The 26,578-nt window shown below is 44.7% G+C and overlaps 1 protein-coding gene across 1 annotated transcript in view; it reads right to left on the bottom strand.

Annotated features, from left to right (window-relative positions):
- The window catches only part of LOC126419669 (organic solute transporter alpha-like protein), a 71,395-nt gene that overhangs the window by 24,208 nt on the left and 20,609 nt on the right, over positions 1–26,578 (bottom strand). Inside the window, exon 4 of the mRNA XM_050086856.1 lies at positions 12,110–12,206. Within this exon, the coding sequence (XP_049942813.1) occupies positions 12,110–12,206 (97 nt within the window). The remainder of the gene's footprint in view (positions 1–12,109; positions 12,207–26,578) is intronic.

Raw genomic sequence — 26,578 nt, 5'->3', positions numbered from 1 at the left:
TTGCAAACGTCCCCACCTGTTGACTCAGGGATCGAGACGTGGCTGCACGATCCGTTACGGCCATGCGGATAAGATGCCCATCATCTCGACTGCTAGGGATACGAGGCCGTTGGGATCCAGTACAGTGTTCCGTATTACCCTTTTGAACCCACAGATTCCATATTCTGCTAACAGTCATTGGATCTCGACCAACGCGAGCAGCAATGTCGCGATACGATAAACCACAATCGCGATAGGCTACAATCCGACCTTTATCAAAATCGGAAACGTGTTGGTACGCATTTATCCTTCTTACACGAGGCATCACAACAACGTTTCACCAGGCAACGCCGCCCAACTGCTGTTTGTGTACGGGAAATCGGTTGGAAACTTTCCTCATGTCAGCACGTTGTAAGTGTCGCCACCGGCGCCAACCTTGTGTGACTGCTCTGAAAAGCTAATCATTTGCATATCACACCATCTTCGTATTGTCAGTTAAATTTCGCGTCTGTATCACGTGATCTTCATGGCGTAGCAATTTTAATGGCCTGTAGTGTATTTCCACTTACTGTGTATGCGCTATATTTCTTCCATACAGTGCCTCTTGAAACACGAAACACCTCGGCTACCGAGGTAACGGTGGCGCCACTGTAAGACCAATGATAATTTGCCCACGTTATGATCACTACTGACACTTGCAACGTATTAAGGATATAGTACAAGCGCCGTTTGTGAATAAATGCGAGAGTGCAACTTGCAGGCCTGGCTAACACCAACGTTTGCGCTCAACCACGCATTTCTCGTGCTGTCTCCACATCTTTGCTCCCTCCCCTGTACCACTATGTTCGACACTTCCACACACAAAAGTGAGCAGGCTTTACACTTTCAAAATTATTAATCCCAGATGTTGTAGGGAGCAATTAGATACTAGCTGCATTAGCTGAATCATTTTTATCCGTCTCCACTTTCAGTAGATTTTTAAGAAACTGTTGAAATAAATTGAATTCTCAGAATATTTTCGCACATTAGACGACGAAAAAAATAGCAAAAAAAATTTCTTTCACTAAAAATTTGATGACAAAAGCACTAGAACGATTATGCAGGTCATGTTTTATTTCATAAGCGCTGCGTGTTAGCAACTTTTCGAACTGTATCGGAACATCTGTATAAAATTCTTACAGCTTTTCTGTTGTTGCATTTGCCTGTCGATAATAGGTTTCGAAATTATTAATTTTGAAATCAGGGACTCATCTGCTGGACACCATGTACCAGATAGGATAAATAGAGGAGATATGTAAAATTCAAAGAACAATGGCGCGTTTCGGTGTTAGTTTGTTTGGGAAATGTGAGAACAGTAGTTGTTTCGCTAATGTCAGTGGCGGACATTAGACACAGAGAGGCCTTGTGAATCACTGAGTGGTTTCTTGTTAATATGCCAAGAGCGCACATTTTGATAAGAGACAAGAAACACAATACTTCATTCAACATAAAGAACACGAAACGAGTTCTGTTGGGAAATCAAAAGCCGGCCTTGGTAGCCGAGCGATTCTAGGCGCTACAGCCTGGAACCGCGCTGCCGCTACGGTCGCAGGTTCGAATCCAGCCTCGGGCGTGGATGTGTGTGATGTCCTTAGGTTAGTTAGGTTTAAGTAGTTCTAAGTTCTAGGGGACCGATGACCTCAGCAGTTAAGTCCCATAGTGCTCAGAGCCATTTTTTTGGGAAATGAAAGAAGTTGGAGCTTACACAGAGGCCTATCGACACTCGTTCTTCTATCTCATCACCCTCCAGCGGGGTTGGAAAGGGGGAAAATGATAATGGTACCATTCGTTCCCTGTACCAAAAACATTAAAGTTACTCGTGGAGTATAGATCTAGATGTACCGCGACAAACGAAGGGAGGCGATCGCAAAAGAGAGAAGAAATAGTGAATGTAGGTGATACAGAAAAAGTAGTCTAAGCAACGGCTCTCTGTGAATCATAAGAAAATACAGGGTTATTAGTAAGCATCTTTGGAAACCCGTCCAGAAACTGTGCACTTTAGCATGTCGGATTTATGATTCAAGTTGACGGCCTGACTCAAATGGATTTCACACGGTGGATTAACGACGAGAACCTATGTGCCGGGCAGCCTAGCTGTGGTTTTTAGCCGGTTCCCGATATCCGGCTAGGTGAACAGTGAGCAAGTACCCACGTTCCCGCAACAGTTACACGATTTGCAGGTATTTCGAAAAGGTTGTCACACTTCCATACAACACGACACTAGAAGCAGACAATTTCCTTTCCAGGGAGGATGCTGTTGGGACAGGAGAGGCATGCATCCATCCTCTACCACTTACATTGTCAATTCCAGAATAACTTGCCGTCCCTATGAAGACATGGCATGAGGGAAGGAAACAGAAGACAGAAGATTCGCAAGTCGCAAGTACCACTTACATTGTCAATTCCAGAATAACTTGCCGTCCCTATGAAGACATGGCATGAGGGAAGGAAACAGAAGACAGAAGATTCGCAAGTCGCAAGTACCACTTACATTGTCAATTCCAGAATAACTTGCCGTCCCTATGAAGACATGGCATGAGGGAAGGAAACAGAAGACAGAAGATTCGCAAGTCGCAAGTACCACTTACATTGTCAATTCCAGAATAACTTGATGTCCTTATGAAGACATAGCTTGAGGGAAGGAAACAGAAGACAGAAGATTCGCAAGTCGCAAGTACCACTTACATTGTCAATTCCAGAATAACTTGCCGTCCCTATGAAGACATGGCATGAGGGAAGGAAACAGAAGACAGAAGATTCGCAAGTCGCAAGTACCACTTACATTGCCAATTCCAGAATTACTTGCCGTCTCTATGAAGACATGGCATGAGGGAAGGAAACAGAAGACAGAAGATTCGCAAGTCGCAAGTACCACTTACATTGCCAATTCCAGAATTACTTGCCGTCCCTATGAAGACATGGCATGAGGGAAGGAAACAGAAGACAGAAGATTCACAAGTCGCAAGTACCACTTACATTGGCAATTCCAGAATAACTTGCCGTCCCTATGAAGACATGGCATGAGGGAAGAAAACAGAAGACAGAAGATTCGCAAGTCGCAAGTACCACTTACATTGTCAATTCCAGAATAACTTGCCGTCCATATGAAGACATGGCATGAGGGAAGGGAACAGAAGACAGAGGATTCGCAAGTCGCAAGTACCACTTACATTGTCAATTCCAGAATAACTTGCCGTCCCTATGAAGACATGGCATGAGGGAAGGAAACAGAAGACAGAAGATTCGCAACTCACAAGTACCACTTACATTGTCAATTCCAGAATAACTTGCCGTCCCTATGAAGACATAGCTTGAGGGAAGGAAACAGAAGACAGAAGATTCGCAAGTCGCAAGTACCACTTACATTGTCAATTCCAGAATAACTTGCCATCCCTATGAAGACATGGCATGAGGGAAGGAAACAGAAGACAGAGGATTTGCAAGTCGCAAGTACCACTTACATTGTCAATTCCAGAATAACTTGCCGTCCCTATGAAGACATGGCATGAGAGAAGGAAACAGAAGACAGAAGATTCGCAAGTCGCAAGTACCACTTACATTGTCAATTCCAGAATAACTTGCCGTCCCTATGAAGACATGGCATGAGGGGAGGAAACAGAAGACAGAAGATTCGCAAGTCGCAAGTACCACTTACATTGTCAATTCCAGAATAACTTGCCGTCCCTATGAAGACATGGCATTAGGGAAGGAAACAGAAGACAGAAGATTCGCAAGTCGCAAGTACCACTTACATTGTCAATTCCAGAATAACTTGCCGTCCCTATGAAGACATGGCATGAGGGAAGGAAACAGAAGACAGAAGATTCGCAAGTCGCAAGTACCACTTACATTGCCAATTCCAGAATTACTTGCCGTCCCTATGAAGACATGGCATGAGGGAAGGAAACAGAAGACAGAAGATTCGCAAGTCGCAAGTACCACTTACATTGCCAATTCCAGAATTACTTGCCGTCCCTATGAAGACATGGCATGAGGGAAGGAAACAGAAGACAGAAGATTCACAAGTCGCAAGTACCACTTACATTGCCAATTCCAGAATAACTTGCCGTCCATATGAAGACATGGCATGAGGGAAGGAAACAGAAGACAGAAAATTCGCAACTCGCAAGTACCACTTACATTGTCGATTCCATAATAACTTGCCGTCCCTATGAAGACATAGCTTGAGGGAAGGAAACAGAAGACAGAAGATTCGCAAGTCGCAAGTACCACTTACATTGTCAATTCCAGAATAACTTGCCGTCCCTATGAAGACATGGCATGAGGGAAGGAAACAGAAGACAGAAGATTCGCAAGTCGCAAGTACCACTTACATTGTCAATTCCAGAATAACTCGCTGTCCCTATGAAGACATGGCATGAGGGAAGGAAACAGAAGACAGAAGATTCGCAAGTCGCAAGTACCACTTACACTGTCAATTCCAGAATAACTTGCCGTCCCTATGAAGACATGGCATGAGGGGAGGAAACAGAAGACAGAAGATTTGCAAGTCGCAAGTACCACTTACATTGTCAATTCCAGAATAACTTGCCATCCATATGAAGACATGGCATCAGGGAAGGAAAAAGGAGACAGAAGATTCGCAAGTCGCAAGTACCACTTACATTGCCAATTCCAGAATTACTTGCCGTCCCTATGAAGACATGGCATGAGGGAAGGAAACAGAAGACAGAAGATTCGCAAGTCGCAAGTACCACTTACACTGCCAATTCCAGAATTACTTACCGTCCCTATGAAGACATGGCATGAGGGAAGGAAACAGAAGACAGAAGATTCGCAAGTCGCAAGTACCACTCACATTGTCAATTCCAGAATAACTTGCCGTCCCTATGAAGACATGGCATGAGGGAAGGAAACAGAAGACAGAAGATTCGCAAGTCGCAAGTACCACTTACATTGTCAATTATAGAATAACTTGCTGTCCCTATGAAGACGTGGCATGAGAGGAGGAAACAGAAGACAGAAGATTCGCAAGTCGCAAGTACCACTTACATTGTCAATTCCAGAATAACTTGCCTTCCCTATGAAGACATGGCATGAGGGAAGGAAACAGAAGACAGAAGATTCGCAAGTCGCAAGTACCACTTACATTGCCTATTCCAGATTAACTTGCCGTCCCTATGAAGACATGGCATGAGGGAAGGAAACAGAAGACAGAAGATTCGCAAGTCGCAAGTACCACTTACATTGTCAATTCCAGAACAACTTGCCGTCCCTATGGAGACATGGCATGAGGGAAGGAAACATAAGACAGAAGATTCGCAAGTCGCAAGTACCACTTACATTGCCAATTCCAGAATAACTTGCCGTCCCTATGAAGACATGGCATGAGAGGAGGAAACAGAAGACAGAAGATTCGCAAGTCGCAAGTACCACTTACATTGACAATTCGAGAATTACTTGCCGTCCATATGGAGACATGGCATGGGGGAAGGAAACAGAAGACAGAAGATTCGCAAGTCGCAAGTACCACTTACATTGCCAATTCCAGAATTACTTGCCGTCCCTATGAAGACATGGCATGAGGGATGGAAACAGAAGACAGAAGATTCGCAAGTCGCAAGTACCACTTACATTGCCAATTCCAGAATTACTTGCCGTCCCTATGAAGACATGGCATGAGGGATGGAAACAGAAGACAGAAGATTCGCAAGTCGCAAGTACCACTTACATTGCCAATTCCAGAATTACTTGCCGTCCCTATGAAGACATGGCATGAGGGAAGGAAACAGAAGACAGAACATTCACAAGTCGCAAGTACCACTTACATTGCCAATTCCAGAATAACTTACCGTCCCTATGAAGACATAGCTTGAGGGAAGGAAACAGAAGACAGAAGATTCGCAAGTCGCAAGTACCACTTACATTGTCAATTCCAGAATAACTTGCCGTCCCTATGAAGACATGGCATGAGGGAAGGAAACAGAAGACAGAAGATTCGCAAGTCGCAAGTACCACTTACATTGTCAATTCCAGAATAACTTGCCGTCCCTATGAAGACATGGCATGAGGGAAGGAAACAGAAGACAGAAGATTCGCAAGTCGCAAGTACCACTTGCATTGTCAGTTCCAGAATAACTTGCCGTCCCTATGAAGACATGGCATGAGGGAAGGAAACAGATGACAGAAGATTCGCAAGTCGCAAGTACCACTTACATTGCCAATTCCAGAATAACTTGCCGTCCCTATGAAGATATGGCATGAGAGGAGGAAACAGAAGACAGAAGATTCGCAAGTCGCAAGTACCACTTACATTGTCAATTCGAGAATTACTTGCCGTCCATATGGAGACATGGCATGAGGGAAGGAAACAGAAGACAGAAGATTCGCAAGTCGCAAGTACCACTTACATTGCCAATTCCAGAATTACTTGCCGTCCCTATGAAGACATGGCATGAGGGATGGAAACAGAAGACAGAAGATTCGCAAGTCGCAAGTACCACTTACATTGCCAATTCAAGAATAACTTGCCGTCCCTATGAAGACATGGCATGAGGGAAGGAAACAGAAGACAGAAGATTCGCAAGTCGCAAGTACCACTTACATTGTCAATTCCAGAATAACGTGCCGTCCCTATGAAGACATGGCATGAGGGGAGGAAACAGAAGACAGAAGATTCGCAAGTCGCAAGTACCACTTACATTGTCAATTCCAGAATAACTTGCCGTCCCTATGAAGACATGGCATGAGGGAAGGAAACAGAAGACAGAAGATTCGCAAGTCGCAAGTACCACTTACATTGTCAATTCCAGAATAACTTGCCGTCCCTATGAAGACATGGCATGAGGGGAGGAAACAGAAGACAGAAGATTCGCAAGTCGCAAGTACCACTTACATTGTCAATTCCAGAATAACTTGCCGTCCATATGAAGACATGGCATGGGGGAAGGAAACAGGAGACAGAAGATTCGCAAGTCGCAAGTACCACTTACATTGCCAATTCCAGAATTACTTGCCGTCCCTATGAAGACATGGCATGAGGGAAGGAAACAGAAGACAGAAGATTCGCAAGTCGCAAGTACCACTTACATTGTCAATTACAGAATAACTTGCCGTCCATATGAAGACATGGCATGAGGGAAGGAAACAGAAGACAGAAGATTCGCAAGTCGCAAGTTCCACTTACATTGTCAAATCCAGAATAACTTGCCGTCCCTATGAAGACATGGCATGAGGGAAGGAAACAGAAGACAGAAGATTCGCAACTCGCGAGTACCACTTACATTGTCAATTCCAGAATAACTTGCCGTCCCTATGAAGACATGGCATGAGGGAAGGAAACAGAAGACAGAAGATTCGCAAGTCGCAAGTACCACTTACATTGTCAATTCCAGAATAACTTGCCGTCCCTATGAAGACATGGCATGAGGGAAGGAAACAGAAGACAGAAGATTCGCAAGTCGCAAGTCGCAAGTACCACTTACATTGGCAATTACAGAATAACTTGCCGTCCCTATGAAGACATGGAATGAGGGAAGGAAACAGAAGACAGAAGATTCGCAAGTCGCAAGTACCACTTACATTGTCAATTCCAGAATAACTTGCCGTCCCTATGAAGACATGGCATGAGGGGAGGAAACAGAAGACAGAAGATTCGCAAGTCGCAAGTACCACTTACATTGTCAATTCCAGAATAACTTGCCGTCCCTATGAAGACATGGCATGAGGGAAGGAAACAGAAGACAGAAGATTCGCAAGTCGCAAGTACCACTTACATTGTCAATTCCAGAATAACTTGCCGTCCCTATGAAGTTATTGCATGAGGGGAGGAAACAGAAGACAGAAGATTCGCAAGTCGCAAGTACCACTTACACTGTCAATTCCAGAATAACTTGCCGTCCCTATGAAGACATGGCATGAGGGAAGGAAACAGAAGACAGAAGATTCGCAAGTAACTCTGGGGTTTGGGAAGGCGACTGCGCAGAAAGAAGGCGTACGGAAAAGCGATACACATTAATGAATAGAGGATCGGTCGCAGATCTTAGCTCACTTTACAGGCGTGTCGTTTGTTGTCAGGCAAGAATCAAAATGTGTTCGGCTTATTTAAGTCACTGACATCAATTGCCCTAGAAGACTCAACAGCAGTTCCCCTTGGAAATCTGTTCATTTCGCTAACTGTCTGCAGGTGCGAACTATTTCCACACGATAATACGCAGTGGATGATGTCTCTTCATATTCTGACATACCTGCTCCCTATAGCAACTACGCCATGGTGGGTATCACAAATCGGAACTTGGAAAGACGCTCTGTCCACTGATACGAGTCGTTTCTGTGTATGCCATGTAGACGGCGCAGCCGTCCTGTGAACCCCTGGATGTGGTTTTGAATAACACTGTACGCTATGAAAACAAAACACCGAATATGGAAATGAAACAAGAAGTAAATGGATAATTAGTAGAGACAGAACTCAGGAAGAAGAAAGACAACTCAGTAGGACATGACATTAGAATGATATCAATAAAGGAGATATACTGTAGGTTAAAGTGACGGATGCTTCGTACCAGCAACTCAGTTTCATGTCCAATCCTGCAAGAAGTATTTCTTGTTACATTCGTACGAGAGGCATTTAATAAGTAACGCAACACATGTTATCCTCGGCCAATTTCGGTTGCCAAAATGCGGCATTTGTTGTGGGACATCGGGGAATATTCTCGCTTCAACCCCTAAAGTTTCATGAAGTTCCAATAGGTGGCGGCATTGTACCTAGCCTTGAAAATGGCGTCGATAACGGAGGTGCGTCCCAAACAGAGGGCTGTCATTTTCTTTTGGTGGAAAACCAGAGCAACTCATCTATTCATAGGCTCTTACAGAATGTCTACGGAGATCCGGCAGTGAACAATAGAATAGTGAGTCGTTGGGCTAAGCCTCTGTCATCATCGCAACAAGGTCGCGCGGACCTGTCCCATCTCTCACGTGCCGGGCGGCCGCACGCAGCTGTGACTCCTGCAATGTTCGAGGTGAACGACAGATCACAAACAAACATTTTACTGTTCAGCTGGACGTTCCTGTTAGTAGCGCTGACACACTCGTCCACCAGTTGATTTACTCTGAGGTATGTGCCCGCTGGATTCCTCACCGTCTAACCAAACTTCCGTCTGTTTGGGTTAATGGAGGACGCATTCTTCGCGAAGCAGTACGCGACTGATGAGGAGCTCACTGATTCAGCAACACAGTTCCTCAGACGTCTACCAATAAAGCCGACATACGGGGCCTCCCAGTAATGCCATGGCATTGAAATCAAGGCTTTGTAGCCAAAAGAGTGGGGAATAATATGGTGTATCAGAATCCTAAATAAAATCAACCTGGTTTTAGAAAATAACGCGCTGCATTACTTATTCAACGCCCCTCAGCACAGATGATAACGCGTTGCACTTAGACACTGCGAACCGATTCAGCTCAGGTTTGGCTGGTCACTTGTGCACAACCTAAAATGAAAAACTGTAAGATAGTGCGGCTCAAAATTTGTCTCCTCCCCACCCGTGATTCCCCCCCCCCCCCCCCCCCTCTTAGACACCCTCCGTTTTTGAGAAAACCACCTGTGACGAGCAGTCGACTCAAAACTAACGGGTGATAGACACTTTTTTGACTGTCGCTTGTGTACCTGTAAAGTTACCGCTGTGCAACGAAAGCGCCGATGGAGTAGCGACCAAGGCTGCAGAGCAGAGAACCTGTGTTCCATTCATTTCTTTTTATTTATTCCTTTTTTTTATCGTTTCGAAATTGGAAGGAATATGAGGATTAGTAAAATAATTAAATCAATAGGAAATAATAAGAAACTAAGCTCCACAGATCACTTGGATTAGTAACGAACTAAAAGTTTAAACCTAGTTTTTTTTTGCGATGATTCTTTCACGCACTCCGTTACATGTTCTCCATTTCCATAGAATAGCTTGGTGGATGATACTTTTTATACAAAAACATTCGAAACAAACATATTGGCCTTACCAAGGACATCTAATAAATGCAATCTTCGCGCAGTTACACAACTCCTTTCGAAGATTTGGCGGAAAACAGACTTGGTTCGATTCAAAAATATTTATTTTTCTGGAATTAATTGTGATCCATAAGATAACATTGCCTGAAAAGTTGGTTCTCAATGTTGATCATGAATTATGCTGTGAATTGTTATTACGCCTGCGAGGTTGTGCAATTCCCTCTGTGTTTTCCAAGAGCATATTGCAGTTCTCCAGCCTCGAAATAAAATCTTTATCTTGGCGATCAAAAAGAGCATCACTTTGAGGGCACAGAGATGCGCAGTCTGGCTCTATTGCTTCTACCGTGTAAATCAGTTGACCCTCGCCAACTACAAACTTGCTGCCACACATGACATTATTAGTTTGTCCAGCCCAGGAATCCAGTATCAGACAAAACTTGTTACCAGCAATGTACGATTTCAAAATGTTCACAAGATATGATTCGTAAATTTAATTTGCCAATTTACCGTATTTGGAGCAAGTGCGTAAACATTTTTTAACGTGCCGTGTAAATGATGGATCTTTTTTACACCATGAGGACCAAATTAATCATTTGTTCATTATAAGTAACATTTTTTCCGGGTGCTGCTATGGAATATTGCGCCGTATACAAATGTGTTCAAATGGCTCTGAGCACTATGGGACTTCACATCTATGGTCATCAGTCTACAAATGTGTTATTCTATGTATACTGCCTTCCGCTACAAGGGTTCATCTCTCTCCCTTATGTGGTAAAATGCGCCGAATGCTCGTTTTCTAAGCACTCTTACTCGGAATAGTTTTCATATAACGTGGCTTAAAATTTTAATTCCTTACTGAACCAAGTCGTTAGAGAAATTTATTTGCCTGTCTTGTTATTATTCTTCGTTAATTTGATTACTTTGTTAACCCTCTTATTCCTACCAATTTAGAAAAAGAAAAAAGAAATAAATGAACGTACTTGAGAATCGAACATAGTTTCTCTGCTCCCAAGCCAAATGCGGCGCTTTCATTGCACAGGGTTGATCTTACGGGTACATAATTGCCAGTCAAAAAATTATTTTTCATCGATATCTGGGAAATGACGCGTTCGCGGATCGCATATATTATGATGAAAGGCGCTGAGTTTCCAATTTTCTACTGATCTTGTCAATTTTGAGCCGAGTGCTTTTCATGAACTTTATGTTTGTTTTTCTCAAAAAGTGGGGGAGAAGGGAGGTATTGAGCCAAACTACCTTACAGTCTTTCATTTCAGGTTGTTCGCAAGCGAACTGCGAAATGTGAGAAATATGAGTCGAATCGTTTCGCCGTGTCTGAATCCTTCCTCTTATTAGTAACCATGCTAAACCTATGGAGAATTCAAACTGCCCACTGTATCCATGCACCCCGCATGCTAGCCCCACACCATCGTGGGTGAACCACTGTGGATCTAGGCCTATGGGCATGTGTCTGTGGCTAGTGCAGCATTCGTGTTGTCTGTGAACTGCGCACGGGCAGTCCCGTTGATGCCACACTGCTCACGATAAAATGGGGTTCAGATTTGAATCTCAGTGCGGTACAACATGGCATGTACCACGAAAAAGAGGAGAAGTGCCTTGGATCATTAGCGAGATTATTTGGACTGCATTTTAAGAAGAGTCACCTAGGATCATACGGTGCGGATGGGATGACGACGATCACATTCGCCTAGTGGATGGGGAAAGAAAAGTTTAGAGAACTGACGTAAGGGATATTTGTCACTGTGGATGTCTTGACATGGAGTTGTATACCGTGTAAACATGATGGGGAGGACGTTCATGTTGGTGTTGGTGCGGCAAAGCCTGTGTGGTGGATAGAGTTTTAGAGACGATGTAATTCCACCAACTATTCTGGGGTCATATGATGCAGGACGTTTTGGAGTGAAGGAAAATATGTAAATATTGGAGAAAGCACATAGTAGGAGGTCGAATGTAGTTAAAGGAAATGGGTAATTTTGAGTAGTGTGGTGACAGGATGATTATCTATTTTGTACAATGGAGTATACAAGTATTTTTCACGTGTTGCACAGTTAATGTATGGAATGACTAAGTGGGCTACTTCTGGCTACAGAAGGCTGTGGTAGTGCTGTATTTGCTCACCTCGTCTTCAGACCAGAGGGCGTAACAGACGCCGTACATGATCCACAGCACCACTGGCATTTGTAGCACGGCCAGCCGCAGTTTCAGTAGCGACCTCCTGGAACAAACACAGTGCAAGATTAAGCGTGTCGGATTTCGTGGGAAAGATATTTACTTCAACGGAAAACGACTTCCACACATCAACCACCGATAGCAATAAATGAGTATACAACTGGCTTGCAGAGATCAATAATAAAAAGATCACACAGGGACGGTCCCTTACTTTTCATTACAAGCGACCACTAGATGGCACTACTGAAATTTAAAATTAGTGATAGTAGTGTGGCTGTGAAGGTTTTGGCTCACTTTGGCCAACATTGGACCACTATTGTCACTTGCGCAGCTCAGTGCCCCACCTACGATGTGCCAAGCCAGGCCCCTTCTACCTAGGACATCATCATCGCCATGTGTAAACCGCACCCAGTGTTATCTATGATGTTGTTCACAATCATATTTCTTGATGGCGGTCATTAAAACAGCCAGTCACGTACGATATTGCAGTGCATGTGTTGTGCGTGCATCTCCATATGAACATAGCATCGTTCTTCTCAAAAATACAGACACTCCTGTATCGTAATTATCCGCCGATACCAGGCAGCAACTTTCAATCAAAATATCCTCCCCTGTACGGGAATCATATAATGTGTGTACGAGTACAGGTTGTGACACAGGGACGACGATATGTGGAAGTTTGGGTCTAGCTGCAAGGCGCGCGCGGATAGCCAAAGCCGTTAAGGAGGTCGCTCACGTAAAGCGGGAAATACGGGTTCGAGTCCCGATCAGGCACAAATTTTCAGTGTCGTCATTACCTCATACAGCCGATGATTGTTCCTATTCGCTGCTGCGAATATATTTCACGTAAGCCAATCATATCTCAGTGTTTTAATGGCTGTTAAAACGAAACTCGCTATGTATCCCCAGAGATGCCATTTTCAACATGTTTAAAAGTATCCTAATAATCTGAATTTTTTGTGCCATGTTTAAAATTATTTGACTGTTTATCAAAACTACAGTAGTATATTCACAGTAACCGCGTATCTTGGCACTGGTTGTCAAATCTATAGATTAAGCAGCATCTGTCAATGAGCTCAGTTCAATTAACGTACCAAATTTGGTGTAAGGCATAATTTACCCTCAAGTTAAATACACTACTGGCCATTAAAATAGCTACACCAAGAAGAAATGAAGATGATAAACGGGTATTCATTGGACAAATATATTATATTAGAACTGACATGTGATTACATTTTCAGGCAATTTGGGTGCATAGATCCTGAGAAATCAGTACCCAGAACAACCACCTCTCTCCGTAATAACGCCCTTCATACGCCTGGGCATTGAGTCAAACAGAGCTTGGATGGCGTGTACAGGTACAGCTGCCCATGCAGCTTCAACACCGTACCACAGTTCATCGAGAGTAGTGATTGGCGTATTGTAACGATGCAGTTTCTCGGCTACCATTGACCAGACATTTTCAACTGGTGTGACATCTGGAGAATGTGCTGACCAGGGCAGCAGTCGAACATTTTCTGTATCCAGAAAGGCCCGTACAGGACCTGCAACATGCCGTCGTCCATTACCCTACTGGAATGTAGGGTTTCGGAGGGATCGGATGAAGAGTACAGCCACGGGTCGTAACCCATCTGAAATGTATCGTCCACTGTTCAAAAGTGCCGTCAGTGCGAGCAAGAGGTGACCGAGACGTGTAACCAATGGCACTCCATACCACCACGCCGGGTGATACACCAGAATGATGACGAATACACGCTTCCAATGTGCGTACACCGCGATGTCGCCAAACACGGATGCGACCATCACGTTGATGTAAACAGAACCTGGATTCATCCGAAAAAAGGACGTTTTGCCATTCGTGCACCCAGGTTCGTCGTTGAATACACCATCGCAGGCGCTCCTTTCTGTGATGCAGCGTCAAGGGTAACCGCAGGCATGGTCTCCGAACTGATAGTCCATGCTTCTGCAACCGTCGTCGAATTGTTCGTGCAGATGGTTGTTGTCGTGCAAACGTCCCCATCTGTTAACTCGGGGATCGAGACTTGGCTGCAAGATCCGTTACAGCCATGCGGATGAGATGCCTGTCATCTCGACTGCTAGTGATGGGAGGCCGATGGGATCCAGCACGATGTACCGTATTACCCTCCTGAACCCACCGATTCCGTATTCTGCTAACAGTCATTGGATCTCGACCAACGCGAGCAGCAATGTCGCGATACGATAAACCGCAATCGCAATGGGCTACAGTCCGACCTTTACCAAAGTCGGAAACGTGATGATACGCATTTCTCCTCCTTACACGAGGCATCAGAACAACGTTTCACCAGGCAACGCCGGTCAACTGCTGTCTGAGTATGAGAAACCGGTTGGAAACTTTCTTCATGTCAGCACGTTGTAGGTGTCGCCACCGGCTCCAACCTTGTTTGAATGCTCTGAAAAGCTAATCATTCGCATATCACAGCATGTTCTTCCTGTCGGTTAAATTTCGCGTTTGTAGCACGTCATCTTCGTAGTGTAGCAGTTTTAATGGCCAGTAGTGTATTTCCAGATGTAAAATGTCTGTCGAAGAACATAGAGGATGTAATATAAAGTGTTTTGACGTCAAAATTGTTCTATGACTATACAAAACATATGTGCTCTGCCAAAGTCGCGTGGTGTAGCCGCGCGGTCTTAGGCACCTTGCCACGGTCCGTGTGGTCCCCCGTCGGAGGTTCGAGTCCTCCCTCGGGAATGGGTGAATGTGTTAGTTTTAGATTAAGTAGTGTGTAGGCTTAGGGATCGATGACCTCAGCGGTTTGGTCCCATAAGACCTTATCACAAATTTAGAAAAAAAAATTGCTCTGTCAAAATAACATGTTAAATAGGCAGCCGACATTTCGTCCTACATGTAAATGAGACTTGTAAATGAGACTTTTCCAGCTACGAAACTGACCAAGCACCATTTTAGGTGGCTAAAAGGTATTGCAACATGATCTGCACTAGGAAAATATTGTCGATTTTATTGACAAGTTAATGTATTTTTTCTGTTACGTATTTGTGGTAGCATGTTTATTCACCAAAATTACGTTTTCTGACACTTTAACATAATAAACCATACTAAATATCGTTTTGACGGGATGTAGCTGGCATTAACAAACAGGCAGTCTGAATTACTGTTCTGTTGGCGTGTTAGAAAGTTCTCTTTTTGTAGTACGGAAATATACGTATATAGTTGAAGTGTTACAATGCATTAAGGATCTTTTCAAAATGGATCATTTTAAGTATGATTTCTTGTACTAAAATGTTGCAAAGTCAACATCGGTTGATAACCATGCCACCACAGGTATATCCGAGATCAAATGTGATTAAAAACTTATATTAGTCAGTAACGTCGATTAGATTTTGCTATGGTAGAAGATGATGCATATCATCTCCCCCGCCCCTCCCCCCCCCCCCCCCCCAAAAGGGTGCTTGATGAGGTGAACCATTACTGAAGAATATCACAATTTGATCTTTGTACTACGAGTACATAGCGTCAAGTATGCCTAATTTCGAAATGCGAATGTCTTCATATATCTTACAGACAATGGCGTCAAGGAATTAGAATTGTGACATTCAATTACAGAACCCAGTCATGTTTAAGGCATCCGTTGAACTGTAGCAATGACACTATGAGCCGGCCGCTGGTGGCCGAGCGGTTCTGGCGCTACAGTCTGGAACCGCGCGACCGCTACGGTCGCAGGTTCGAATCCTGCCTCGGGCATGGATGTGTGCGTTGTCCTTAGGTTAGTTAGGTTTAAGTAGGGACTTATGACCTCAGCAGTTGAGTCCCATAGTGCTCAGAGCCATTTGAACCATTTGACACTATGACACTTGATATAAACATTGGACGCATTGCTACTGCCTTTTTGGCAAATATTTCCGACATAGAACAACTTTTTAGAGAGTCTTTTTCTGCACAGTTTCGATCGGTAAATGTTGCAGCATTCCTAGAAAATCATTTTTGAGTCACCAGCATAACGTAATTTAGGAGGGCAAAAAACGAAACACGTCAGTTATATTTTTCTAGTGTAGACCATGACACAGTATCTTCTTCCCTCCAGAAATAGCGTTTGGTAAGAGTAGTGTCCGTATATAGTCCGATTTAGACCTAGGATGAAATGTCGGCTGCCTGCTCAGCATGTTATTTTAGCAAAGCACATGTACTCTGTATAGCTATAAAACAATTTAGGTATGGAAATACTGTAATTTATACTCTTTATGTATTTTGACAGATATTTTAGATATGGAAATATTTAATCTGATTGTCCATTGCGCCTTACACCAATTGTGTTACATTAATCGCACATAAACATTGAATGTGTTGCTACGTTTTTTGAAACAGAAAAAAAGCAGAAGACTGGGGTTCAACATCCCGATGGCATTAGGAAAGCACAAACTGAGATTGATTCAATGATAGGGCACGAAATCCACCGTGCCCTTTCAAAAGAAATATCCTTGCATTTGCTTGAAGTGATTTACGGATCATCAGAATTTTTATTTTACAGGTCCGTCTTGATCACACAAACTTTTACACTTCACTATTATCGGTTTCAGCTACTGCCATCTTCAGATCTGTTACAAATAAAAACAGTGTGTAACCAACTAAGTTCAGTTTTCTGACGCTAAATCTACAAAATACCTGGTGCTACATAAGAAAGATAAAAAGTGTTTACATGACTGACAGCCATGTATACCAGCCACACATATTATAAAATATTCTGACTTAGTATCAACGTCAGACCAAGCACGTAGGTACATAGTAAGTGCTGGTGATGATCAGAATGCGTCTGGTATTTATAAAAGGAAACTGAGCCCAGCAGAGGGCACTATAGCTATCTATGGTACATGATTAACCAGTATCGCAAATGTAATGGTTAAAATGCGGTATGCGTAGTCGTTGGTTAAAATTACTTCAGATGTCAAAAACTAGCGTCTGAAAATAAATTATGTACTGACATACTATACCTGGAATTGTATCCATACTTAAAATCCACACAAAAAGTGCAAAATATTAAAAATGTGAAGCTCCTGGTCTGGCAAGGTGACACATACAATTGTATAAAAGCCTCGTATAAATATCAGACGCATTCTGATCATCAGCAGCACTTACTTTGTGCCTACATGTTTAGTTTGACATTGATACTACATCAGAATATTTCATGGTGTGTATGGCTCGTATACATGCCTGTTAATCATGTAAACACTTTTTACCTTTCTTTATCTTTCTTATGTATCACCAGGGCTTCTATAGATTTAGCGTCAGCAAACTGAACTTAGTTGGTTACACACTGTTTTTGTTTATCACTGGTCTGTAAATGACAGTAGCCGAAACCGGTAACAGTGACGTGTAAAAGTTTGTGTGATCACTGTAAAATAAAGTGCCAAAAAAATGATCACGGACTCATTTTCAGACTAAAACCTAAATCCAAATGAATGCATGTGGATCTGAATCAGCATCCTCATGGATGCGAGTCGATTATGCTAACCACGGCACCTATTCCCTTGGTAAGTTCAATGAAAAATGCTGCTTAACCTTTAGGTTAGACCACCAGTGCCAAGTTACATAGGTGCTGTCAATATTCACATATCCATACATATAAAAATGTATCTATGTATTTATGTACGTCTGCATGTTCCATATATCCTCCTAAAGCACAGAACCGATTTTAACCAAACTTGGCATACATATCGCTTTTAGTCTGGAAACAATTTGTGGATAAGAACCAACTGTCCTTTACAGGGGTGGGCATAGGGTTGAAAACGCAGTGCAGCCCACGAGGTGGGAAAAGCCACATTTTATTCACAAAATGTTGGAGAATGAAGCATTTAGTGACTTGCAACAAACTTTACACATAATTTCAAACCTTTACGAAACTTTTTCTCGATCATGACCCCCAACAAAATGACGCAAGAAACAAAGTTTGTCGTTAACTTCATTTTCACTCTTCATGCAGTATAACTGGCGCATACATTTATTACTTTTTACTGCTAATTGTATGTGCGTGACATTTTCCAGACTATATTTACCACCAAAATTATATCATTGTGTGACACATAGATCAGGAGAAATAGAGTCATAAACACTGAAATGCGTGAGAAATTGCCAAATGATACATACCGTTTTAATTTATTACTAACTAATTCAGCAACACATTTCGCTGACAGTAGCAGCTTATACGGCTTGATGTAGCCACAAAATTATATCGTCGATAGTTTATCAGATAATAATAATGGCGTGTGACGAGGGCTCCCGTCGGGTGGACCGCTCGCCTGGTGCAAGTCTTTCGATTTGACGCCACTTCTGCGACTTGCGCGTCGATGGGGATGAAATGATGATGATTAGGACAACACAACACCCATTCCCTGAGCGGAGAAAATCTCCGACCCAGCCGGGAATCGAACCCGGGCCCTTAGGATTGACAGTCTGTCGCGCTGACCACTTTTTTTAAATTTTTTTTAGACGCTACCCCCTTTTTTGTTTTTTTCTTTTTTTTTATAAGGGAGAGGCAACAGGAAGGAAACATTGTACATTGTAATTTTTTTTAGTAACAATAATATTTTATTGATTCATTTAATTTTAATGTTCCAAAAAAAACATATATAAAAAAGAAGGGAAAGAAATATAGGGCTGAAGCGACTTCCTCGTCACTTCACTGGGAGTACATCCTATCCCTCGAAACAACGTAAACCTGGGACTCCCCACCGCGTCGGGGGGTTATGAAACATGCTGCCTAGAAAGTTCGCAAAATGCGTTTTATATTTAGAGTGGCGTCGGATGATTTCGTGTTGTTCTAGTAGATAATGCCAATTGTCCATGCCCGATATCAAGGTCCGCGAGAGCACGTAGTGCGATGCGTGTCCTCCAATCCATCGGATTGCCGATGTTTTGTGTGAGGGGAAAAAGACAGGGTCAGGGAAAAATAAAGCGTCCGTCGTGATCGTTGATTCGTCGGTGCGTCGGAGGAGGGCCATGATGCGTTGCGTCAGCCGCCAAACATCCTTTGCCTCACCGCACTGCAGAGAATGTTCGTCGGTGTCCTGCATGCCACATATAAGGCAGAGCGGGGAATCTACCATGCGAGTGTCGTACAATAGTTGGCGGTTGACTGTCTTGCGGTTGATTAGTGTATACCATGACGATGGCGCTGCTGTGGTGAGGAGAGGTGTATGGACAGCTCTCCAAATCTGTCGCCAGTTTCGTGTTGGGTATTTAAGTTCGACAACATTGCTGCAATGATGACGCCGCAAGTATCGATATATCTCACGGGTAGTGGGGAATCTTGTAGAAGGTATCTGTAACTGAACATAACTAAAATCATCAAAAAATCGCGCGACGTGAGAAAAAGAGGGCGACATTGTGCCTACCGCCACCGGTGGTTCAAAGGACGTGGGAAGAAGCACATCCAGGATGGCCGACGTGATGGCGTGTTGCCGTTGGTTCCAAGTGCGTAGCGTCGCTCGCAGGTATAGAGCTAGAGCCTTGTTCCGCACATCCGTGAGGTTAAGTCCTCCAGAATGGTGTGGGAGAGTTAAAGTCTTGTATTTGACCTTAAACAACATTCCTTGGCTGACATAGTATCCAAAGGCCGCCATTAATCTGTCAGCAATACCATGTGGCATTGGCAGTACCTGTGCCAGGTGCGGCAGTTGCGAGGCCAGGTGAACATTAGTGTAGTCCACCCTTTGGAGCAGGTCGTGCGTTCGGAGTGAATTGTTGCGTATGTGCAGTCGGACGATCTGCAGGAGACGTCGATAGCTCGCCGTCGCTGATTGCCGTAGCGATCGGGTGAACAATACACCTAAGCAATGCTAGATGTCCACCGTCGTAAACGGACTGTGCAGAGCGTCCAGCCCTCGACCGATGTGCATGATCTTGGTTTTATTCATGTTGACCCTGCTTCCCGCAGCTACTCGGTACGTAGTAAGAAGGGTAACCACCTGACTTACTTCGTTCTCCGACCGGACGAGTATCATCAAGTCGTCGGCATATGCACGACACGTGAAGGAGCTCGCACGGAGTCGGACGCCTGTTAGAGTCCGTCTAAGAGTCTGCATCAATGGTTCGAGCGCTATTGCAAACAGTATCATCGACAAGGGACATCCTTGCCAACTGAGCTGCAAACAGGAATCGTTCCTACCTCCCTGCCATTGACTCTCACCGTCGAAGAAGCGCCGCGAAGGATGCGCATGAGGACGGTAATAAAATCCTGTGGTATCGCCATGCGTCGCATGGTCGAGTCAAGGAAATCATGGTTGATCCTGTCAAAGGCACGAACAAAATCCACCGATACGAACGCCGCTCGCATGCGACAAGCTTCCGTCAGGGAAATTACGTCACGGTATTCGCGGGGGGTAGAATGTATGTTGCTCCGAACCCCTAGAAAAGCCTGGTCTGATGGTATTGTCTGGGATATTACAGTCTTGAACCATGTCGCCAACATTCGCGCAAAGATCTTATAATCAGTATTGAGCATCGTGAGCGGTCTAAATTGATGGGCGCTGACACTCGCTGTCGACTTCGGTATTGGTATAAGTATTCCCGCCATGAACTGCGACGGAATGTCCGTGGCAGGGCTCAATAACTCATTATACATCAATACCAACTGGTACATCATTAAATCCGCAAATGCGCGGTAAAATTCGAGTGTCAACCCATCTGGCCCAGGGGATTTATGCACCGCACCCTTCGCGAGTGCGCCCCGGATGTCATCTTCCGTTAGGGGTTCCAATAGCGCCTCTGCATCCGGACCATCCACCTCCGTTTGCATCTGTCGCAAAATTTCTTCTCCTGCCCGATTGTCCGTCGGCGTCCCAGTGAAAAGGAGGCGGTAATGCTCCTGAAACTCAGCAGCAATGTCCTGTTGTGACGTCAAGGGCCGACCACCGTCATCATGGAGGACTGTGATTAGGGCTCGGCGATTACGCGCATGTCCCTTGGACACATGATGCATGCCACTACGTTCTACATCGACGTTATCCAAGCACCGAGTACGGATCGAAAGTCCCTCCAGTCGACGTCTCGTGATCGATAAAATGCAGGCCTGAATGCGATGGACTTCCGCTTGACGCTCGGGCGATGGGGCCCTGGAGGACAGGTCGCGGAGCACCATGTAGTAATAATCAAGTGTATCTCGGAGCCATTTCGCTTTTTCCTTGCCATACGTGATGAGAGCTCTTGGTATCGCCGGTTTTGCACACTGCAGCCACCACGAAAGAACCGTACGGTGCAGTGGCAGACCGCGAGTGCAAGTCTGCCATGTTTCTTCGATCCGCTGGCGACATTCGAGATCCACCAATAAGGATGAATTAAGTTTCCAGGAACTACGACTCTGCCAGACCCTCTGCCGTGGGAGGGTTAACGTGCATAAATATGCAAGGTGATCCGTAAAAGCCGTGGGCCAACGTTCAGCAGCCAACACGTGATCTCTTAATCCGTCAGAAACATATATCCGATCCAGCCTGCTCGCCGAGTGGCTAGTAAAATACGTGTAGCCCTCTCACTGCCCATGGATCTTTTCCCACGTGTCCATAAGGGCCATGTCCCGGCAGATCGTGTTCAGTGCGTGGCAGGAGCTGAAATTAGGAGTTTGATCCTTCAGTGTGAGTACACAGTTAAAATCCCCCCCTAACGAGATGTGTTCATACCTTCCATGGAATAGGGGGGCAATCTCCTCCGAGTGGAATCGTGCACGCGCCTGTCGATTGTCAGATCCGGAGGGTGCATAGATGTTGACGATACGAATGCCGTTCATGGTCATAGCCAAACCCCGAGCCGAAGGAAGGTAATCGAGGTCACACATCGGAATCCCTTCCCGGACTAGTATCGCTGTGCCACGTCCTCCATCGGGAGTCGGCGCTAGGTAAGTGTTGTATCCATGCACGCCGGGAAAAGCAGCATTGCAGGTTTCCTGCATCAGTAGAATATCAACGTCTGTGGCGTAAATCATGTCCCGGAGAAGTTGCATCTTTGCAAGCGAACGTGCGGTGTTAATGTTCACTGTGCCCACCTTATATGCTTGGTTCGTTGTCGTTGTCATGCTCGTGTCATGTCATTGAGAACTCCAAGGGCTTTAGTCCACTATTCGTGCTCAGAGGGGTGCCCGCCAACAGGCTGCCCTCCTTTGTTGTCGTTCCGTGGTGTACATCCTGTAGGTGAGTGGTCATCATTAGGGGGTGGCAATTCCTGTATGTCTTCGACTGGTTCCGCCAAGTCGCAGTGGTCATCCATCCGAGAGACGTCCTCTGATGTATTTCGACGTGGCTGCTGGGACATTGGTATCCCTGACTCCTTCGTCGGCAGCGCTGGGTCAGTCGGTGTCAATGAAGAGGGACCATCTGAAAGGCAGGACATCCGGTCACCATCTGACGGAATCCTGTCAGCGTCCTCTAAAGGCACGTGTTCTGTGTCAGACAGTTCTTCGGCTAGGATACCTTCCGTGACCCCTAGGCTAGGGGGCGACGTGTCACCCGAACTATGGCGACGCTTTTTGCGACGCTTCGGCGATCGCTGTTTGCATGCCCTGCCCTCTGCTGTTTCACGGTGTTCGTCGATCGTTCGTTGGGCCGTTGCCGGCGCCTCTGTCTCGACCTCTACTTCCACGCCGCGTGCTTCATGTGAGTTTTCGGAAGGTTCCTCCCTCAACTGACGTGACGTGGGTGTAGGGACATTCTCCAAGTCACCTCCATGCTCCCGTAACTCGGTCTGCTCTTGCATAAACACGTCCTTGTCACGCTCCGAACTTGGCAACACCTCCCGGCGGGCCACCGACACGTACGTCATCGGCAGTTGCGTGGGAACTTCTCGCTGTGACGCTTCCCCATGTGGCAGTTGCACGACGCGGCGTTGTATGCACTCCGAGCGGATATGTCCTTCTCCACCACAGCCAGAACAGGTGCGTGGCTGGCCATCGTAGATCACAATAGCTCGACATCCGCCAATGTATAAATAAGACGGGATATGTTTTGTAAGGACGATCCGCACCTGTCGCACGCCGTTAAGCACAGGATATGTACTAAAACTTGCCCAGCGTTCAGGCGTATGACTAAATACCGTTCCATATGGGCGCAGCGATTCAGTAACCATCGATTCTGGCACCTCAAACGGCAATTCAAAGATCCGAATGACCCTCACACCCAATCCGGAAGAAGCTACTGTTACATCGCTGATATGGCCATCAGAGTGTCGAAATTTAAGTCCTCTTTGTGCAGCGGAGAGAGTTCTTTCACATGCAGCGTCATCGGTCATCTTTACGCACATTGTACTGCTTACAATGGACAGGTGTATTCCAATTATGTCTGCAGCAGGTAAACGAACTTCTTCCCTCAAAAAACGCTCTATTTCGAAAGCTTTGGGTCTGGCCAATTCGTTGTCGAACGTAAATTGGAGCGTAGTCTTCCAAAAATTGTGTGCCATGGCGATCGAGTCAGACAACAACACGCGCGAGTACCGGTGGTGTAAACACTTCCTCGTCCACGCGCGCCCGCGGCCGGGACAGCAGGTCCGTGCCGCGCCACCGCCTAAAAAGCAGACTGCGTACCACTCAGCTACCGGGGGCGGACAGTTTAGCAGATATGATGTCATAACAGTTTGAGCTGCGTGGAAATGAAACAGCTGGGATAAATTCTCTAGAGATACGCGTTAAATATGTGTAAACATACGAATGACACATGCATACATGTGCGTACACGGGCAAATCCATAGGTAAAAAGCTCCTCCTAAACTCGTGGACAGGTTCCAACTAAATTTGCTATACACATTGCTGGCTGTAAGGAAAGAAATGTAAAGGGGAGGGTGTAAGAACCAGCAACCATCTACTGGCTTGGGGGTGATAACGTGGAGAGAGAAGGGGGAGGAGGAGATGAACAGACAGAGAGTGTGAAGGTGGAGACGGACACAGATAGGAGGTAGAAGGAGAAAGACAGAGAGAAGGAGACGGGTAAATGGACAGAGAAAGGGAAAAGATGGACAGAGAGAGGGGAGAGAAGGACAGAGTGATGGGGGAGGAGGAGATGGACAGAGAGAGGGGAGAGGAGACGATGGACATAGAATGGAAAGAGAAGGAGATGGACCGGGAGAGGAGAGAAAAGGGTAGGACGATATGAACAGGGAGAGGGGGAGGAGGAAGGGAGCAGATGGTAAGAGGAAGAGGTAGGAGCAGATGGACAGAGAGAGGACTACGAGAAGATTGGCAGAGAGTGGAGGGTGGAAGGATTAGGCAGACAGAGGCGCAAGAGGAGATGGGCAGAGAGGAGACACGTAGGAGGTGAAGAGAGAGAGGAGAAAGGAGATGAAGTAATAGAAGATTGTACGAGTACATACCCGGAAAATGCTGAACACTTAACTAGGTTTTGATCAATAATCGTAAACTTTTGAAAAATGGCTCAAACAATGCAGATAGGTAGGATAATTTAGAACATCAGCATTATGGCAGCTATATATATATATATATATATATATATATATATATATATATATATATATATATATATATATTTTTTTTTTTTGTAATGGCGAGCTTATCGAGAGCTGGAGCAGATTTTGGAATGGATTGAACACAACACGTCGCTCTTAACGGAACAGTATCGATAGATGTAAAGGTGATTTCCGGACTACCCCAAGGAAGTATAGTAGGATCGTTACTGTTTACGATATTTTTAAATGATCTAGGAAAAAGCGTCGGTTGCTCTTTGAGGTTGTTCGTAGGTGATGCACTTGACTATAATAAAGTAGTAACGTCAGAAGAACCAGAAGGGATGGCTAGAGGACAAATGTAAGGATGTAGAGGCTTATCTCACTAGGGGTAAGATAGATACTGCCTACAGGAAAATTGAAGAGACCTTTGGAGAGAAGAGAACCACTTGTATGAATATCAAGAGCTCAGATGGCAACCCAGTTCTAACCAAAGAAGGGAAGGCAGAAAGGTTGAAGAAGTATATAGAGGGTTTATACAAGGGCGATGTACTTGAGGACAATATTATGGAAATGGAAGAGGATGTAGATGAAGATGAAATGGGAGATAAGATACTGCGTGGAGAGTTTGACAGAGCACTGAAAGACCTGAGTCGAAACAAGGCCCCGGGAGTAGACAACATTCCATTGGAACTACTGACGGCCTTGGGAGAGCCAGTCCTGACAAAACTCTACCATCTGGTGAGCAAGGTGTATGAGACAGGCGAAATACCCTCAGACTTCAAGAAGAATATAATAATTCCAAACCCAAAGAAAGCAGGTGTTGACAGATGTGAAAATTACCGAACTATCAGTTTAATAAGTCACAGCTGCAAAATACTAATGCGAATTCTTTACAGACGAATGGAAAAACTGGTAGAAGCCGACCTCGGGGAAGATCAGTTTGGATTCCGTAGAAATGTTGGAACACGTGAGGCAATACTAATAACCTTACGACTTATCTGAGAAGAAAGATTAAGAAAAGGCAAACCTACGTTTCTAGCATTTGTAGACTTAGAGAAAGCTTTTGACAATGTTAACTGGAATACTCTCTTTCAAATTCTGAAGGTGGCAGGGGTAAAATACAGGGAGCGAACGGTTATTTACAATTTGTGCAGAAACCAGACTCGAGGGACATGAAAGGGAATCAGTGGTTGGGAAGGGGGTGAGACAGGGTTGAAGCCTCTCCCCGATGTTATTCAATCTGTATATTGAGCAAGCAGTAAAGGAAACAAAAGAAAAATTCGGAGTAGGTATTAAAATTCATGGAGAAGAAGTAAAAACTTTGAGGTTCGCCGATGACATTGTAATTCTGTCAGAGACAGCGAAGGACTTGGAAGAGCAGTTGAACGGAATGGACAGTGTCTTGAAAGGAGGATATAAGATGAACACCAACAAAAGCAAAACGAGGATAATGGAATGTAGTCAAATTAAATCGGGTGATGCTGAGGGAATTAGATTAGGAAATGAGATTCTTGAAGTAGTAAAGGAGTTTTGCTATTTAGGGAGTAAAATAACTGATGATGGTCGAAGTAGAGAGGATATAAAATGTAGACTGGGAATAGCAAGGAAATCATTTCTGAAGAAGAGAAATTTGTTAACATCGAGTATAGATTTAAGTGTCAGGAAGTCGTTTCTGAAAGTATTTGTATGGAGTGTAGCCATGTATGGAAGTGAAACACGGACGATGACTAGTTTGGACAGGAAGAGAATAGAAGGTTTCGAAATGTGGTGCTACAGAAGAATGCTGAAGATAAGGTGGGTAGATCACGTAACTAATGAGGAGGTATTGAATAGGATTGGGGAGAAGAGAAGTTTGTGGCACAACTTGACTAGAAGAAGGGATCGGTTGGTAGGACATGTTTTGAGGCATCAAGGGATCACAAATTTAGCATTGGAGGGCAGCGTGGAGGGTAAAAATCGTAGAGGGAGACCAAGAGATGAATACA

Source organism: Schistocerca serialis, chromosome 9 (genome assembly GCF_023864345.2).
Source record: "Schistocerca serialis cubense isolate TAMUIC-IGC-003099 chromosome 9, iqSchSeri2.2, whole genome shotgun sequence".
In the NCBI taxonomy this organism is placed as follows: Eukaryota; Metazoa; Arthropoda; class Insecta; order Orthoptera; family Acrididae; genus Schistocerca; species Schistocerca serialis.
This window is presented reverse-complemented; position numbering and strand designations above follow the sequence as displayed.